This window comes from Chlorocebus sabaeus, chromosome 9 (genome assembly GCF_047675955.1).
Source record: "Chlorocebus sabaeus isolate Y175 chromosome 9, mChlSab1.0.hap1, whole genome shotgun sequence".
NCBI classification, from domain to species: Eukaryota; Metazoa; Chordata; class Mammalia; order Primates; family Cercopithecidae; genus Chlorocebus; species Chlorocebus sabaeus.
The window spans coordinates 60318221-60337844 of NC_132912.1; the positions used below are offsets into that span (position 1 = coordinate 60318221).

Sequence of the window (19624 nt, forward strand, 5' to 3'; positions counted from 1 at the left end):
TGAAATATACCAAAGGACCCACCCTTGACCCACTGGGGTCTTCCAGGGAGAAGCAGGTCTCAGGGAAAATACAGTTAAGGTGTGTCAGAGCCAGAGGGACGTCAACTGCGTGCTGCCACTGCCTTGTACAGATAAGGTACGTATCCATTTGCTCAGGCTGCCATAATGAAGTACCATAGATTGAGGGGGCTTAAACGACAGAACTCTGTTTCCTCAGTCATGGAAGCTACAATCCAAAGTCAAGCTGTGGCAGGGTTGGCTTCATGCTGAAGACCTTTTCCTTGGCTGGCTGCTTTCTTGCTGTGTCACTCACAGCCTTCCCTCTGAGTGTGTGCCCGTCTGTGTCCAAATCTCCCTTTTTATAAGGACAGCAGTCATATTGGAGTAGGGTCTAACCCACTCGATCTCATTTTAACTTAATTACCTGTGTACGTACCTTATCTCCAAATGTAGTTACATTCTGAGGTCTCAGGCATTAGGACTTCAACATATGGATTTTAGCAGGGACATAACTCAGCCCATAACAAGGAGATAGGAGCCCAGGAAATGACTGGCATACAGTGGAAAAGTGTATGACTGGTATATGGCAGATAAGTGGCCCTTAGCCACCTCAGATTACAATGCAATGGTCCTACTTCAACTGGCTGTGACTAACAGGAAGCAGCAAGTTAAATGGTAGGGCCACATTCAATCAGTTCTTCTTCACCTGTAGAGTTGGACACCACCCAGGGAACCAGAGGCCTACAGCAACCGCCCATCTCAGAGGAAAATGGCCGGGCGCGGTGGCTCAAGCCTGTAATCCCAGCACTTTGGGAGGTCGAGACGGGCGGATCACGAGGTCAGGAGATCGAGACCAGCCTGGCTAACATGGTGAAACCCCGTCTCTACTAAAAAATACAAAAAAACTAGCCGGGCGAGGTGGCAGGCGCCTGTAGTCCCAGCTACTCGGGAGGCTGAGGCAGGAGAATGGCGTAAACCCGGGAGGCGGAGCTTGCAGTGAGCTGAGATCCGGCCACTGCACCCCAGCCTGGGCCACAGAGCCAGACTCAGACTGGTCATTTACTGTGATAAAGGCAAGCTCTTCACAAGGATGGGGATGACAAAGGAAAACATTTTGCAACTACAAATAAACAGCATTACATGTGGTCTTGCTAAAATAACGCTCAAAGCTGAAATTGCCTAAAAATTCTCATTGTTGTTTCAACTATCAGAATTCTCTGACCCATCGGATACTACTAAAAGAAAAGTCCATTTTTCTGAGGTTTAGCAGCCAAAAGGCCAGATATGCAAACACTCCCCTTCTGCCTAGGAATTAATCACCTTGCTCTGGCTGCCCAAAGCCCTCTGAGCTATCCAGCTTATTCAATCTCCCTTCTCCTCAAAACCCATCAGTAACAGCACACCACAGGAACCCACAGAGGCCAGGGTCTGCCACAGTCCTGTGGAAAATGTCATCAAGACAAATGCCTTTTCTGGAAGATGAAAAAAAATTTTTAAATCCTAAGCCCCCTAAGCAACTGAACAGACCTTTTCTTGACCAAGGGCACCCCCGAGAAACTAAAAACTGAGTTCACAGCCATAATGGGAGAGGAGGTCAGACTTGCCTCTGTAACCACCCATTAGGCTTTCTTCCCTAAGGATTAAACAGAAACCAGCCCTTTTGAAAGACTGATATCAACCAACAGCCTGATGTTGCCCCTCCCTTTTCATGGTTTTGACACAACTGACCAGCCTTCCTTCCTGATAAGAGACCACCAACCACAGAGTGGTTCTGGCCAGTCTACAGAGGATGCATCCTAAGGGCCTTCATGCCCTCTGCTTTGCCTTTCGATGTTTAGGGCCTAATTGTAATATGTAGACTCAGCTAACCTGGTCAGCATAAACTCCTGTCTCATTCTTCCCTGCCTCAAAGTGCCTGCTACCAGCTTCTGACCAGAAGCTGCACTTCCCAGCCTCTCCGAATAGCCACCTGCAGGCTGCAACCCTTTATGAGAAGTAAAGCTCCCCTTTCCAAATTTATGAACCTCATCATTTTTCAGGTGATAAAGGCATCTTCATTTTGTTGTTAGTCTGACCCCAATAACACCACAGTGTTATCATAGGCAGAACCAAGCCTATGCTGTTCATTCCTCCATTGCCAGCTCACAGCACAGGACACAGCAGATATCAGGTGCTCCATAAATGCTGACCAGACAAATGCATGAGTTATCAATCAGGTAAAGAGAAGACAGGGTTTGTGATGATCCCCAGGAGGGACTGGGTACACCACATCATGTTGTTTTGTCGGCGTCAGCCTTGCCTAGAGAAGTTTTGGTAAAGTCTAAACTTTTCAAGAGAAAATTGAGAAGTAGAAAATTTTCCCACCACTTCTAATCTTATTGGAAATAAAGCAGTAATCGATTTTAAAGTTGTATAGGAGTTCATTAAGTGGCCAAAATGAACTCCAAACTTAAAGGAGAGAAAAAAAAAAAGAGAGTAGCCTTGAATAGAAAATGGAAAAAGAAAATATACAACTGAACAGTATCAACCATGTCTGTTCCTTAAGAGTAAAACCGGGAAGAGGTAGGCGTGGGAGGAGGGAGGGAGATTAAAAGCAGAGAAGGAAGGTCACAGGACCCCAGGTGGAAGGAGAGCACAGGATGTTTATTGAGCCGTGTTCTGTGGTCTTGAACAGAAGAAGAAATGTCCAGAAGCAATTTTAGGAGTTAAGAAAGCATGGGGGAAAGAAATGCAAATTTTATCTGGCCTCAGGATCTCCTTTTTTCTAAAGGAACACTTTTATATGCACGTAAATTACATTCAAATGGCACCAGCCACAGCAGAATGGTTTTTAAAAACTGGTTTCCAGCTGTCTCCATCTTCAGAGTTCCCTCTGTAACCCAATACAAAGATTCCGGAATTTTTTTTTTCCATTTTCGAATGCAGTTGTCATTATTACCTTTTCCATGACCTGGAGAATTAACAGAACCTGCCTACATCCTCAACATGAGCTGCCGAAAGTGAGCCCAGCCCATCTCTCTCCATCACCCAGCTTCTCACCCAAGCTGTCACCTCTCTTCAAGCCTCCACCTATCTCCCTTCTCTGTGGGGTAAAAATCCCTCAGTGGAGCCAGTCTAAGCACTTTCTCCTTCCTGCAAACCTGCACACCCTCCCCAGCTCCCCATGATGGGAGGATACTGCCATGTCCCCATCTGCCAGCCTGGGACTTGGATGCCTTTGCTCTTTGCTTTCCCTCATCCCAACATCTAATTGATGCCAAGCCCTATTGAGTTCACCACCACCATTTTGCTATATCCATCCCCTTCTCTCCTTCCTCATTGTCACAGACTTTGTCCAGACCCTCGCTCATTGGCCTTGACCATTGCAAAAATCTCCTAACTAGTCTCCTTGCCTGAAAACTCATCACTTGAATCACATCATTGCTATCAGTTGTGCTCCTAAAATTTGATCTGACCACACCCTTCTTTGTATCAAGATCCTGCTTTGCCCACAGAGTAAAGTCCACCTCCTTAATGTAGCAGTTAAGAGCTCCACACCCCACTTCCTTTCCAGGCTTATGTCTGGCTCCATCCATCATGAAATTTTTATCTCTCCCTCCAGCAGACTATTCATCATTCTACAGCTCTCCTTTCTGTCTCTTGTGCTTGCTCATGCCCAGACCTCTAAAGTTACTCCTTTGCCCTCCATTATACTCCCCGGGGTGTGGTTGGGACTAAGCGTTGCTCATGGAGTTGTCTCTCTCTCCCCTGGCACCCTGTAAGCTTTTGAGAGCCGGTAGTTTATTTCTCCCCTCTTCCCCCACAACAAACAGCCTCCCCTTACATTCTCAGGAAAAAAGAAAGTATTAAATGAAGGTTGTTGGTACATTCCTACAAGCAAAACTCAGAATATTAGAACCTTACTGTTGAAAAACACAATAAAAATCTCACTTTGGGAAGTTGAGATGGGTGGATTGCTTGAGCTCAGAAATTCCAGATGAGCCCGGGCAACATGGTGAAACCCCATCGCTACAAAAATTACAAAAATTAGCCAGGCATGGTGGTGCATGCCTGTAGTCCCAGCTACTTGGGAGGCTGAAGTGGGAGGATGACTTGAGTCCAAGAGACGGAGGTTGCAGTGAGCTGAGATTGCGTCACTGCACTCTGGCCAGGGTGACAGAGCCGGACCCTATGTGGAAAAAAAAAAAAAAAAAAAGGAAGGAAGGAAGGAGGGAAGGAAGGTTGGTTATCTAAGCCAATCTCTAACCCATGCATAAATCCCTTGGTGAAGCTGTTTTTGGTTGTCTACTGCTGAATAACAAATTACCAGAAAATTAAGTGGTCTAAGGCCGGGCATGGTGGCTCACACCTGTAATCTCAGCACTTTGGGAGGCTGAGGTGGACAGATCACGAGGTCAGGAGATCAAGACTATCCTGGCTAACACGGTGAAATCCCATCTCTACTAAAAATACAAAAAATTAGCCGGGCATGGTGGCAGGTGCCTGTAGTCCCAGCTACTCAGGAGGCTGAGGCAGGAGAATGGCATGAACCCGGGAGGCAGAGTGTCTGCAGTGAGCGGAGATTGCACCACTGCACTCCAGCCTGGGCAACAGAGCAAGACTCAGTCTCAAAAAAAAAAAAAATTAGCCGGGCATGGTGGCGGGCACCTGTAGTCCCAGCTACTCAGGAGGCTGAGGCAGGAGAATGGCATGAACCTGGGAGGTGGAGCTTGCAGTGAGCCAAGATTGCACCACTGCACTCCAGCCTGGGTGACAGAGTGAAACTCTGTCTCAAAAAAAAAGAAAATTCAGTGGTCTAAAACAACTACCATTTATTTGTGTATGATTCTGCAGGTTAATAATTCAGGAAGGGCTTGGCTGGATGGCTCTTCTGCACCATGTGGTATCAGTTGAGGTCAATTACTTGGTTGGGGTCATTCACTGGAATGGGCTGGCAGAACCAAGGCTTCGCTCATGTGTCTGGTGCATCAGTGCCCCTCCATGTAGTCTCTTCTTCTCTGCATGGCTAGCTTGGGTTTCCCTACATTATGTAGTCTAGGGTAGTAGGGATTCTTATAGGACAGCTTCCAAAAGTGAGCATCACGAGAGAGAAAAGTAGAAACTGCAACTCTCTTATAGTCTTTCCTCAAAAGTTATATCAGTCTGGGCGCAGTGGCTCATGCCTGTAATCCCAGCTCTTTGGGAGGCTGAGGCAGGCAGATCACTTGAGGTCAGGAGTTTGAGACCAACTTGGCTAACATGGTGAAACCTGTCTCTACTAAAAATACAAAAAATAGCCGGTGTGTGGGTGTGCACCTGTAATCACAGCTACCTGGGAGGCTGAAGCAGGAGAATCACTTGAACCCAGGAGGCAGAGGTTTCAGTGAGCCAAGATCATGCCACTGCACTCCAGCCTGGGCAACAGAGTGAGACTCCATCTCAGATTAAAAAATAAAAAAGTTGTATCAGTCATTACTACTGCATTCTACACATCACAGCTAGTCATAAGGCTGGCGCAGCCAAAAGGGGAGGGGGACTAGATCCCACCTCTCAAAGGGAGGAGGGGCAAACAATTTGCCACAAATCCCATTTAACCTACCACAGAAACCTTTCAGATCATGTTTCAGCCTAGGCTTAACTATTTCCTGTGATGAAGAGTTCCACACAGCAAAAGGGCAGTGCACTTACAGCCAGAGTGAACAGAAAATACCTCCGCTCATGAACCTGGACCATTCAACTGCACAGTGCTTGTTCTAATGTTGTTAACACTGCTCTAATGAGCTTCTCCAAGGCATTTCTGAGGCTCTTCAAAATGAAGACATACCAAATCAGGATCACTATTTCTAACAAAGTTTAAACATTCACATTTAGCAAATTAATATTTGAACCAAAACAAGCACATAATAGTCATAACCTTCCTTGGCAATAACATCCACAGCCTGTGGTTGAGACCCTCAGTGAACCTGACAGTCTGGCCAGATGGCCCTAGTGATCCTTCGTGAGCCCCAGCATAGAACATCTCACAATTTCTCACCCACTCTGTCACTGAGGTTCTCAAGGAGACCACTGAGCAGAAAACCTCCACGCATACCTTAATCCCTTCATGACCTCCTCGTGAGCTGAGCCCCAGGACTCCAGCTCCACAGAGCCACTCTTCCAGTATTTGGAGCTCAGCCCCCATCTGGGGAAGAGGAAGGCCAGAAATTAGAGCAGGTGCTCTCATGGTTAGGAAAGAGATAAAAATAATTGCTTTTCTTCCCCAGCAGACTTAAATAATCATATGAAAAACCCAGCAACATAAACTAAGTATCTCTCCACTGTGGGTTGGATTCGAAATACTATCATGGAGTTATTGTTCATTTCAATAGGTGTGATAATGACTTTTGTGGCTGTGGAGGGAAATGTCCTTCTTCATAGGAGATGCATGCTGAACTTCTTAGGTTTTGATCAGGAATCTGCAAACTAAGGCTCCCAGGGCTGGAGTGCAGTGGCTCAGTCTCCACTCACTGCAACCTCTGCCTCCCGGGTTCAAGCAATTCTCCTGCCTCAGCCTCATGAGTAGCTGGGATTACAGGCCTGGCTAATTTTTGTATTTTTACTATTTTGTATTTTTAGTAGTTTCACCATGTCAGCTCCTGACCTCAAGTGATCCACCCGCCTCAGCCTCCCAAAGTGCTGGGATTACAGGTGTGAGCCACCGTGCCCAGCCCACATCCTTTTGTTTCTATATTGTCGGTAGCTGCTATTGTGCTACAACAGCAGAGTTGAGTAGTTGTGTGACAGAGACAGCTGGCTCCCAAAGCCTAAAATATTTACTATCTGGGCCTTTACAGAAAATAGTTTGCCAACCCCTGGGTTAGAGTATCATCATCCATGACTTCCATTAAAATTGTTTAGTAAAACAATAGCAACAACAAAGTGTATATGAGTGTGAGTATATAAATATTCTCCATTTAAATTCACTAATTATTAACATTTCACCACATTTGCCTGAGAGAGAAGGCAAATGTGTTAAAATGTTAATATTGGTGAATTTAAAAGGAGAATATGTGAGTATTCATTTTATTTTTTCTTTCAACTTTTCTTCATGTTTGAAATTTAAAAAAAATAAAATGTGTGGAGGGTAAATACTGTTTCCAAATACTGTTTTCCACATTATACTCCATTTAAAAAACTCACAAGAGGCCGGGTGCGGTGGCTCAAGCCTGTAATCCCAGCACTTTGGGAGGCCGAGATGGGCGGATCGCGAGGTCAGGAGATCGAGACCATCCTGGCTAACACGGTGAAACCCCGTCTCTACTAAAAAATACAAAAAACTAGCCGGGCGAGGTGGCAGGCGCCTATAGTCCCAGATACTCGGGAGGCTGAGGCAGGAGAATGGCATAAACCCGGGAGGCAGAGCTTGCAGTGAGCCGAGATCCGGCCACTGCACTCCAGCCTGGGCGACAGAGCGAGACTCCGTCTCAAAAAAAAAAAAAAAAAAAAAAAACTCACAAGAGGCCAGGCACGGTGGCTCATGCCTGTAATCCCAGTACTTTAGGAGGCCAAGGTAGGTGGAGTTCAAGACCAGCCTGACCAATATGGTGAAAGCCCATCTCTACTAAAGATACAAAAATTAACTGGGCATGGTGGTGGGTGCCTGCAATCCCAGCTACTTGAGAGGCTGAGGCAGGAGAATCACTTGAACCTGAGTGGTGGAGGTTGCAGCGAGCCGAGATTGCACCACTGCACTCCAGCCTGGGCGACAAGAGCAAAACTCCATCTCAAACAAATTAATTAATTAATTAATAATAAAAACTCAGGAAAATCTGCTAAAAAATTTACAACTCATGGGAAAATTAAACAAGGAGAATAATAACACTCATGGTGGATCACTAGGGCCATCTGGCCAGACTCTCAGGTTCACTGAGGGTCTCAACCACTGGCTGTGGATCCAAATATATAACTAGCAAGCGCAATAGGTTTAAAAATAATGGGTACAATCTCATTCACAATAGCAACAACGAATATTAAACCTAAAGTTTAACTAAAAAAGAAATGTATAGCTAGGCGTGGTGGCTCACACCTATAATCCCAGCACTTTGGGAGGCCAAGGTAGGTGGTTGGCTTGAGCTCAGGAGTTCAAGACCAGCTGGGCAACATGGTGAAATCCTGTCTCTACAAAAAACACAAAAAATAGTTGAGTGTGATGGTGGTGCATGCCTGCAGTTCCAGCTACTTGGGAGGCTGAGGTGAGAGAATCACTTGAGCCCAGACAGGGGTTACAGTGAGCTGAGATTGTGCCACTGCACTCCAGCCTGGGCAACAGAGTGAGACCCTATCTCAAAGAAAAATAGCATTTAAAGAAAATAAATTTTACCAAGGTCCAAAAAGCAGAAGCATATAGGTATATAGATAAAAGTTATTGAAAAAGTTTGGGATTAGGTGGTCAGCACCTTTAAAGGTGTTTTAAAAAATTAGCAAAGACAAAAAGAAGCTTTGAATAACATATCATACTTCTGAATAAGAAGATTCAATGATTCAGTAGTGTAAAAATGTCTATTTTTCACAAAGACAGCTATAAATTGATGCAATTCTAATGAAAGTCACCGAGGTCTTTGTTGTTAAGAGGATGGGAGATAATGATAAAATAATTCAAGTTTCCCTGGCAGAAAAAAAAAAAAAATGGGTGAGATTAGCCAAGGACATTTTGGAAATGAAGAGTAATGGTAGGGTTCTTACCTTAACAGATGTTAAAATTTATTTTAAAGCTACAATAATTAAACAATTAAGTCTGGCTCAGGAATAATAAATCAGAGAAGAAAACCCACAAAAAGGCCCACAAGTAAGTAAAAAGTAAGAATCCAATCAAGGCAGCAAGTCAAATGAGAAGGGAAAAGACAGATTACATAATAAATAATATGGGAACTACTGGCTCACCATTTGGAAGAAAATAAAGTAAGAGCCCTCTATTACAATACCCTCCAAAGTGAAGGAAAACTAGTTGGAGAGAAATAAAATCAGGAAAGACATGTAAACAATGTAGATTTTTAAAAGCTTGTGATGTCACAGATCCTTCTAAGCATGAAGCAAATAATGAAAAAAAACTAGACTGATAGATTTAGCCAATTAAAAGTTCAATCCTATGTACATCTGAAAATAGTGAAACCAAATTTAAGAAAAAAACAACGCTGATAAAAATATTTGCAACATACATGATTTGAAAAGGCCAACATTGGCCAGGCATGGTGGCTCATGCCTGTAATCCCAGCACTTTGGGAGGCCGAGGCAGGCAGATCACAAGGTCAGGAGTTCGAGAACAGCCTGGCCAACCTGGTGAAATCCCGTCTCTACTAAAAATACAAAAATTAGCCGGGCGTGGTGGCGCATGCCTGTGCTCCCAGTTACTCAGGAGGCTGAGGCAGAAGAATCGCTTGAAACCAGGAGGCAGAGGTTGCAGTGAGCCAAGATTGTGCCATTGCACTCCAACCTGGGCAACAAAGCGAGACTCCATCTCAAAAAAAAAAAAAAAAAGAAGAAAGAAAGAAAGAAAAGAAAAGGCCAATGTCCCCACTATCTAATTAGTATGGGGGCAAAACAAAGTTTTAAAATTTTTTAAATGGGAAAATGCCATGAGTATATTGAAAGCTGCATGACTCTCTGCACACAGGTAACAACTCCATCAAACTCTGGCCATGGCTTCTAGCAGTATAAGGTCATGTCCCTAGGATGACTCTAGACCTCCATTAAAAAACTCAATGTTGACCGGGGTGTGGTGGCTCACGCCTGTAATCGAGCACTTTGGGAGGCTGAGGTGGGTGGATCATGAGGTCAGGAGATCGAGACCATCCTGGCTAACACGGTGAAACCCCGTCTCTACTAAAAATACAAAAAACTATCTGGGTGTGGTGGCGGGTGCCTGTAGTCCCAGCTACTGGGGAGGCTGAGGTGGGAGAATGGTGTGAACCTGGTAGGCGGAGCTTGCAGTGCTGCAAGCGGATATCGGCCACTGCACTTCAGCCTGGGTGACAGAACGAGACTCCGTCTCAAAAAAAAACAAAAAAGCTCAATGTTACCAGAAAACCTACTATTTGTTCTAACCAGCACCTGTCAATAGACCAATAAGTCCTTATCCTAGACCACAAAATGTGACTATATCATCTCCTTGAATCCTCATAAATATTTCCAGAAGAGTGTTATTATTACCTGAATATTCCAAACAAGGCCTCATTTCTGGACCAGTGGTTTGGGATGCAAAAGTCCCCAGTTCTGATCCTGACTCTATCCCTAACCACTACTACCTGTGAACTTGGCCAAGTCTCTTCTGTCTGACCCTCAGTTTCCTCATCTGTAAAATAAGAAGTGGATTGGCCCAAATGGTGTGTCAATGTCCTTCCTGCTCAGACATGACAGATTTCTATTCTCATAAAGCACCCAGTACCAACCAATGGCCAAGGATTGATCCAAACCAGAGGCCAGTCCCAGTGGTCTCGGGGCTAATCAGTTGGCCGCACACAGGGGCCCTATGCACTGGCCCACCTTGAATTCCTCCTGGATGCGTTCCTCCAAGACTTTGGCCGCCTTGCGGTCTTCCATCTCCACTTTCCACTTCTCCGCCAAGATCCGGGCTTTCTCGTTGGCCAGAGCATCCCGGAACTTCTTGGTGATCTCTGCCTCCTTCTGTCTCCTACCAAGAGAGCACCACAGGTATAAGCTTGTGTGAAAAACTGAAGGCCACATGACAATAGAACTTGAAATAAAAACAATGAGCAATTTTTCCTTGTTCTATCAGAATTCAATGTTGGCAAAGACAGGGAGAAACAGGCAGTCTCAAGCATGGGAGTGTAAATTGGCACAATTGTTCTGGAAGCCAGGAAAACTATGCTAGAAACCCCGTTTCCTAGATTTTCTACACTCACGCAAGTGTACAAGGATGCATGTAGGTCAGGCATGGTGGTGCGTGCCTGTAATCCCATTATTTTGGAAGGCAGTGGCAGGAGGATCGCTTGAAGCCAGTTCAAGACCAGCCTGGGCAACATAGTGAGACACCATCTCTACTAAAAATTTAAAAAATTAGCCATGTCTGGTGGCATGCACCTGTGTCCCAGATACTCAGGAGGCTGAGGAGGGAGGATCACTTAAGCCCAGAAGATCAAGGTTACAGTGAGCCTTGATCATGACACTGCACTCCAACCTGGGAAACAAAGTGAGACCCTGTCTCAAAAAAACAAAACAAAATGATAAATAATAAATTTATAATAAAACAAAGATGCATGTAAAAGATGCTTGTCAGAGGATTTTTATAATATAAAAAATGGTAAACAATCCAAATGTCCATCAATAAGATCAATAAGTTTGGTTTCTCATATCCTATAATAAATACCTGTACCATATAGTAATCTTAAGTTGCGTTTTGGATCTATAAGTCAATTTGTCAAGGTGTGAATAAAACAATTTACAAAGCATGTATTAACTAAACATTCACTGTGGTTACCTTAGGGGGTGGGTGTGAATTGTTCTTTATTTTGTATAGTTTTCAGTGTTGTTTACATGATTTTAGAATTTCTCAATTAAAATACCATCATTAAGGCCAGGCGTGGTGGCTCACGCCTGTAATCCCAGCACTTTGGGAGGCCAAGGTGGGTGGATCACCTGAGGTCAGGAGTTTGAGACCAGCCTGGCCAACATGATGAAACTCTGTCTCTACTAAAAATACAAGAATTAGCCGTGTAGGGGGCTAAGCATAGCTTCCATGCCCAGGCCCCACCCAACACCCCATAGCAACCCTCACCAGAGCTCCTCAGCTTCCCTCTGTGCCTGCAGCCGCGCCCTCTCTGCAATCAGCTCCTCAGAGATCGCTTCGTAGGGCTTGTCACCAGGGCCTTCTCCCATGATCCAGACCCAGACCTCGCCATCTGCCCCTAGGAGCCATTGGATGTGCTTGTCACTTGCTGCTTCACAATAGAAGGAAGAAGAAACAGGTTTGATTTCCAATCAGTAAGGAATGACCTAAGCTGCCGAGTGGTACACAACCATAACATCACACTACAGAACACTGTCATCTACAAAAAGAATGCCAGTGAGACACTGGCCTGCTGGCAGGTCCACAACCATCTCCCACTCCCTATTCCTCTAGAGAGAAATGCAAGAGCCACACCACCCTGCAGGGGTGGGCGTCCAAGACTGAGCTCTCTTTCTATCTCCAGCAGAGAGAATGTACAGTGAAAAGGAGGCCGAGGATGACTAGCTCCAATTTACTCCTAATCTCCCGGCCCCGGCAGTGATATCTTTTAGGTTAACTGCTTTTGCTTACCTCCGCACATAGGCCGAGCTAACAATGGGAGGAATTTAGTGTATAGTTTAAAGCATGGATGATAATAGCCCCTCCCCAAAACGAAGCCCTCAGGAGACAAAGAGGGTGTACACACAAGTAACAATGTCATGTTAAAAATGTATAAGAGCATTGTGACCTGACTAAGGACAAAGAAGTTTACCCTCGCTGCCACCCAGATGTCCACAGTCATTACTCACCCTTCCATGTCAACCCCCCACCTCTTCCCCCTTCCCTTAACATAAAAGAAACCCAAAATTCATATTAGCTTAGGAGGTTCTTTAGGACATTAGTTGCCATCTTCTCGGTTTGCTGGGTCTCCGAAATAAAGTTGCTTTCCTTGCCCCACACCTTGTCTCTCAACTTATTGGCTCTTGTGTTGTGAGCAGTACAAGCTCTGGACTTTGCTACAAGAACATCAAGGGACATTGCAGCACTCTCTGAAGGAAGAAACTTGTGTCGCTCCCTGGCCAGGGCAGTTAGGAGATAGTGGGCCCGCTCTGCACTCTCTCCTTCACGTCCACTGGCTAGAAACAAGGAATCAGGTGGTGGAATGAGATGACGCAGCCTGGGGCCCTGAGTCTCCCTGGCCCACAACAGACTGTAACACTAGCAAGAAATAAGCATGTGTTAAATTCAGCCACTGAGATTTCTCAGTTTGCCTATTGCAGCAGATTCCACTGATGACAGGACTAAAATGAAAATGTATCCCAGAAGCAGGGTGCTGCTGAAACAGAAATATAAACTGTGTTACAGCCATAGCAGTTGGGTGGTGAGTGATATTTAACAGGCTAGAGATCCATGTTATGCAGCAGCAAAACATTCACTTAAAAAGCTAGATAGACACTGTAACTTCAAAGGCAGACGCCATGCTTTCTGAACTTTTCATTCTAAGGGAGGAGGTTGAAAAATAGAACATGAGGAATAAGTGTTGGTTGCTAGTGACTGTGTTTGGCAAGATGTTAAGAGAAAGAAACGAATTCAAGAAAGAACTGAGTGCTTTGCAAGCTGAAATGAAAAGGGAATAGAGCAAATACAGAAATTTGAGATGTTGTACGATTGGAAAAAGCATCTCATCACATAGCAGGACCCACATTGCAAGAGATGGGATTTTTAAAGGTTTTGCATGACAGAGCACAGGAAAACTTCTGAAGTGAATAAAGTGATGAAGGGCACACAGCACCTGCAGGTCAGGCTCTGTGAAGTTCTTGTGGTGACCATGAGGATGTGCTCCGTCCACCTTCAACCACAGGGAGCATCACTGACCAGGCCCCGCAACTCCTGTGCCCTTGCGTTTGCCCAAGGCCCTGCTTCCCAGAGGCTGCTCAGCCTTTTATTGAGGATGCCAGGCTCATTCCCAGGAGACGCCCACCTCCTTGCCGAAAGATCGCTTTCCCTGGACTGCACAACTGCCTACAACACCTCCACCCACTGTCCCTTGCCCTCTCCTTCACTCAAGGTCAAGCTTGTAATGACTCCCTCAGCCTCCTCCAGCTCCCTGCCCTTTTTCTTTCCCAGACATTTCCCTTAATAAAACCTTGCATGATTAATCCCATCCTGTCTCTACTCCTCGGAGAAACCAGACTGACACAGCCACATTAAGAATGTGATCTCTCATTGCACCACTGCACTCCAGCCTGGGCGACAGAGCGAGATTCTGTCTCAAAAAAAAAAAAAGTGTGATCTCTCACACTTATTTTTAGAAAAAGCTTCAAGGAAGATGTCCTTCAGGTGAAACTGAGAGGCGCAAAGGTGAAGGGGCAAAGGAAGAATGTCAAGTTGAGAAATATGTCTAGAAAAGAATTTTAGATGCCGTTACTGGGACATGGAAGCAAACAGAAGCCACCTAAGTTTTTGAGCCTGGATTAAAAAATCTTTGGTTGTTCATGTCTTAAATGGCCCTTGGGCATCCAAGTCTGATGACCAGCAGGCAGGTTTCAAAGGCTTCACTGGTCTAGAGGGTGTGATCCTCAACACTCGCTTCAGAGGAGGCCGAGGGGAATTATAGACAAAAAGCCTCATCCAGGCGGGAGTCAATGTTCACTCAAGGAGTTATCTTCACTGCAAGGCAGGGAAACTTCATGGTCCTGACCTGTAGGACTTCAGAAATGCTACAGACTGGAGACTGTGACTTTCACGTTCTCCACTTCTCCAGGTGGCATTTCCTTAGTGGGTATTCTGACCCTGCTCCAACACTGTGTACAGTGCCTTAGGGAGGACAGGTGTTTAAATGATGTCTCCTCAGCACATTCAGACCTGATGGAGACGAGTGCAGAACCCCAGAGACAGTGGACTTTGAGCTGGATGCAGTGACTGGCTGGGACCTGAAGGCGTCCCCTGTAAGAGGTGGTGAGTGTATTAAGGCAGGAGAAGAAGGAAATGTGTGGATGGCCAGAATGACAACTTAGGACGGTAACAATGCAATGTCCACCACCCCATGTCTCTTCCTCAGCCCACAGATGACTGACTACATTCCTCAGCTTCCCTTCAGTTCTGTGGGGCCACGTGATTGAATTCTAGTCTACGGAATGTCAGGGAAGGGATTTGTTGTGCCATTTTCAGGCTAAGACAGTTAGCAGCTGGTGTGCCTTCTTCACATTTTCACTCTTGTCCACCCAGCTGGAAATAAATGGTGGAATTTCAAGGAAAAAAGCAGCCTGATCCATGAGCCAATGTTTGAAAGCAAGTCACACAGAAGAAATACCCAATCCACACCAAACCGTGAAATAGTTAAGTAATAAACCTTCATCATATTAATCTACTGAAATTTCAGGTTTTTCTATATGCGCATGGCAGCAGTAATTCTCCAGATATATATAGGAGTACATTGCTATTTTTAAGTATGTTACAAGCAATATAGTAGCAAAGAAACAGCGATTTAATTGTGACTGATAGAAACAGAGAGGCAATCACTACTTAGAATTATAAAACTTTCAAATTAATAATGGGTAAAAATAAATGATAAGAGGATTACCAATCCTGCTAAGCAAGGGGAAAAGGTAAAGCAACAAAAAATGGGTAGCTATTACAGCAGATACTGCCAATTAACTACCCACCCTCCATGCTTGCCTCACCACAGAACCCCAAGTGGTTCAGGGAGCAGCAGAGATCCCCCCCTATTTTAGGAAAGGGGAGTTTTGACCCCAGCCTCAAAGGACAAATAACGATTGATCTGGCAGGGCACAGTGGCTCACGCCTGTAAACCCAGCACTTTAGGAGGCCAAAGTGGGCAGATCACCTGAGGTCAGGAGTTCGAGACCAGCTTGGCCAATATGATGAAACCCCATCTCTACTAAAACTACAAAAATTAGCTGGGCATGGTGGTGCATGCCTGTAATCCCAGCTACTCGGGAGGCTGAGCTGGGAGAATCGCTTCAACCTAGGAGGCAGAGGTTGCAGTGAGCCAAGATCATGCCACTGCACACTGGCCTGGGCAATAGAGTAAGACTCTATCTCAAAAAAAAAAAAATTGATCTAATCCCATCAGGTAATATTATTCTCATTGGCAAGTGATTCATCTATGAATGACAAGATGTCCCCATTTCTGACAAAGAAGATATAGGTAGATGTTCCAGTGAAGGGTGGTTCTTCTCCAAACAAATAGATAAGTCTTAGGAGAAACCTCTTTACTCTTCACTCTTTTTTTGTTTGTTTTTTTTTGGTTTTTTTGGTTTTGTTTTTTATTTTTGGTTTTGTTTTTTATTTTTTAGATGGAGTCTGGCTCTGTCGCCCAGGCTGGAGTACAGTGGCATGATCTTGGCTTACTGCAACCTCTGCCTCCCGGGTTCACGCCATTCTCCTGCCTCAGCCTCTTGAGCAGCTGGGACTACAGGCGCCACTACCAGGCTGGGCTAATTTTTTTGTATTTTTAGTAGACACAGGGTTTCACCGTGTTAGCCAGGATGGTCTTGATCTCTTGACATCGTGATCCACCCGCCTCGGCCTCCCAAAGTGCTAGGATCACAGGCATGAGCCACCGCGCCCGGCCCACTCTTCATTCTTTTACCCCACCTTCTTCTTCCTGCTGGTAATGAAGCAATGGTTCCTGGAGCCCCTGGAAAACTTTTGCAACCCTGAGGATAAAAGCAACGTGCTGGTGACAGAGCGAGACTCCGTCTCAAAAAAAAAAAAAAAAAAAAAAAAAAGCAACACGCTAAGGATGGGGAGGCAAAAGATAGAATGGAAGGGATACTTGCTGATCTTATCGAGCAGCTAAATTAACATTACCCATTGCAGCACATCTCATCTCCAGATTTCTTGTCATCTGAGAAAAATAAGGAACTTTAAGAAATGAAGTTCTTCAGTTGGGCATGGTGGTGCATGCCTCTAGTCTCAGCTAGTAGGGAGGGTGAAGCAGGAAGATGCCCTGAGCCCAGGAGCTGGAGACTGCAGTGAGCTGTAATTGCACCACTGCACTCACTCCAGCCTGGGTAAGAGGGCAAGAACATGTCTCTTTAAAAGAAAAAAAAAAAAAGGAAAAGAAATAAAGTTCTTATGGAGATAGAGGATAGAACGATGGTTACCAGAGGCTGGGAAGGGTAGTAGGGCTGGGGGTGGGGGTAGTGGGGATGGTTAATGGGTACAAAAATATAGTTAGATAGTGTGAAAGTAAACTAAAAATGGTCTGAGAAGGACTCTGTTGCTCTCTATTTGAGTCCTTGTGGACGAACTATAACCTAACTTAATAGGTATACAAGATTGAAACCCTAACTTAAGAGTATGAGCCTGTAACAACAGGGGAGTCATGGCCAATCCCAGCAGCCATACTTCAGCCACTCATAGACTGCTGAGTGTTCAAACTATGCTCAGATAAGGCAAACGCCAACCTGTGACCAATCCACTTGTTTCTGCACCTCACTTCCAATTTCCCTTTTTTTGTCTATAAATTTGTTCTGACCACAAGACATCCCTGGAGTCTCTCTATATTTGCTGTGATTCTGAGTGCTGCCTGATTGGCAAATCATTCATTCCTCAATTAAATTCCTTTAATTTAATTCAGCTGAAGTTTTCCTTTTAACAATAGAATGAATGTTTTTGGTTTAAGACACAAAATTAATGGTTATGTTACTGAAATGGAGAACATGGGAAAAAGAGGCTGGAGATATCAATATTCTGTTTTGGCCAAATTAAGTTTGACATGCTTATTAGACATTCAACAGGCAGTTGAATCAAATAGGATTCAGGGGAAAGGATGGAACTAAGAAATAAACTTTTTGAGTCATCAGTGTACAGATGATATTTAAAGCCAAGGAAATGGATGGGATCAGCTAGAGAGTGAGAAGTGGTAGAAAACGGAAGATGCCCAAGGACATTGTCCCAGGAGAGACACTCCAATACTTAAAGAGGAGGAAGACCCAAAGGAGATCTGGAGAGAGAGGCCTGTGAGGCAGGAGAACAAACTGTGAGTGCAGTATCCCAAGCCAGGTGTAGAAACAATTTCAGGAAGCAAGAAGTAAGGAAACTTGCAAGTGCAGCTAATGGGTAGATGAAGTGAGGGCTGAGAATTGGACACTGGATTCAGCAACATGGAGGTCACTGGTGATCCTGACATGAGTGGTTTCCTAAGCCTGTGAAAAAGAAGACTTGGAAATATGAAAACATTTAGAGAAAGATATAAAAGCATATCATTATAACTTTGGGGAAGGGAAGAATTTGTTCTATAAGACATAAAAAGAATAAGCTGCAAGATACAATGTTGATAAATTTGAATACAGATTAAAGTTTAAAATTTCTACACACAAAAACATATCATAAAGACAATTAAAAATCAAAACACCGGCCGGGCGCGGTGGCTCAAGCCTGTAATCCCAGCACTTTGGGAGGCCGAGACGGGCGGATCACGAGGTCAGGAGATCGAGACCATCCTGGCTAACACGGTGAAACCCCGTCTCTACTAAAAATACAAAAAACTAGCCGGGCGAGGTGGCGGGCGCCTGTAGTCCCAGCTACTCCAGAGGCTGAGGCAGGAGAATGGCGTAAACCCGGGAGGCGGAGCTTGCAGTGAGCTGAGATCCGGCCACTGCAGTCCAGCCCGGGCTACAGAGCAAGACTCCGTCTCAAAAAAAAAAAAAAATCAAAACACCTAGAGAGGGGCACCAAGATAGCCTAATAGGAACAGCTCCAGCCTCCAGCTCCCAGCGTGAGCAACACAGAAGATGGTTGATGTCTGCATTTCCAACTGAGGTACCAGGTTCATCTCACTGGGGCGTGCCCGACAGTTGGTGCAGGACAGTGGGTGCAGCCCAATGAATGAGAGCTGAAGCAGGATGAGGCATCACCTCACCCGGGAAGTGCAAGGGGGAAGGGAATTCCCTTTCCTAGCCAAGGGAAACCATGACACACAACACCTGGAAAATCGGGTCACTCCCAACCTAACAATGAGCTTTACTAAGGGTCTCAGCAAACGGCACGCCAGGAGATTATATCCGATGCCTGGCTCGGAGGGTCCCACGCCCACAGAGCCTCCCTCATTGCTAGCACAGCAGTCTGAGATCTAACTGCAAGGTGGCAGTGAGGCTGGGGGAGGGGCACCCGCCATTGCTGAGGCTTAAGTAGGTAAACAAAGCTGCCAGGAAGTCTGAACTGGGTGGAGCCCACCACCGCGCAAGGAGGCCTACCTCCCTCTGTAGACTCCACCTCTGGGGACAGGGCATAGCTAAACAAAAAGCAGCAGAAACCTCTGCAGATGTAAATGTCCCCATCTGACAGCTTTGAAGAGAGTAGTGATTCTCCCAGCACAGAGGTTGAGATCTGAGAACGGATAGACTGCCTGCTCAAGTGGGTCCCTCACCCCCGAGTAGCCTAACTGGGAGAGCCTAACTGGGAGTAGCCTAACTGGAGTGGATCTCAAGCAAACTCCAAAAGACCTGCAGCTGAGGGCCCTGACTGTTAGAAAGAAAACTAACAAACAGAAAGGACATCCACACCAAAATCCCATCTGTACATCACCATCATCAAAGACCAAAGGTAGATAAAACCACAAAGATGGGGAAAAAGCAGTGCAGAAAAGCTCAAAATTCAAAAAATCAGAGTGCCTCTCCCCGTCCAAAGGAACGCAGCTTCTTGCCAGCAATGGAACAAAGCTGGATGGAGAATGACTTTGATGAGTTAAGAGAAGAAGGCTTCAAGTCAATCAAACTTCTCAGAGCTAAAGGAGGAACGACGAACCCAGCGCAAAGAAACTAAAAACCTTGTAAAAAGATTTGATGAATGGATAACTAGAATAACCAATGCAGAGAAGTCCATAAACGACCGGACAGAGACGAAAACCATGACATGAGCACTACGTGACATATGCACAAGCTTCAGTAACCAACTCGATCAACTGGAAGAAAG

At 45.2% G+C, this 19624-nt stretch overlaps 1 protein-coding gene across 2 annotated transcripts in view; it reads right to left on the reverse strand.

The window, feature by feature from the left end:
• The window catches only part of SH2D4B (SH2 domain containing 4B), a 111919-nt gene that overhangs the window by 64273 nt on the left and 28022 nt on the right, over window positions 1-19624 (reverse strand). For both annotated transcript variants that reach the window (XM_073019019.1, XM_007962760.3), the window contains exons 2-3: window positions 11750-11912; window positions 10498-10645 (exon numbers count right to left, since the gene is read on the reverse strand). In XM_073019019.1, the coding sequence (XP_072875120.1) occupies window positions 10498-10645; window positions 11750-11912 (311 nt within the window). The remainder of the gene's footprint in view (window positions 1-10497; window positions 10646-11749; window positions 11913-19624) is intronic.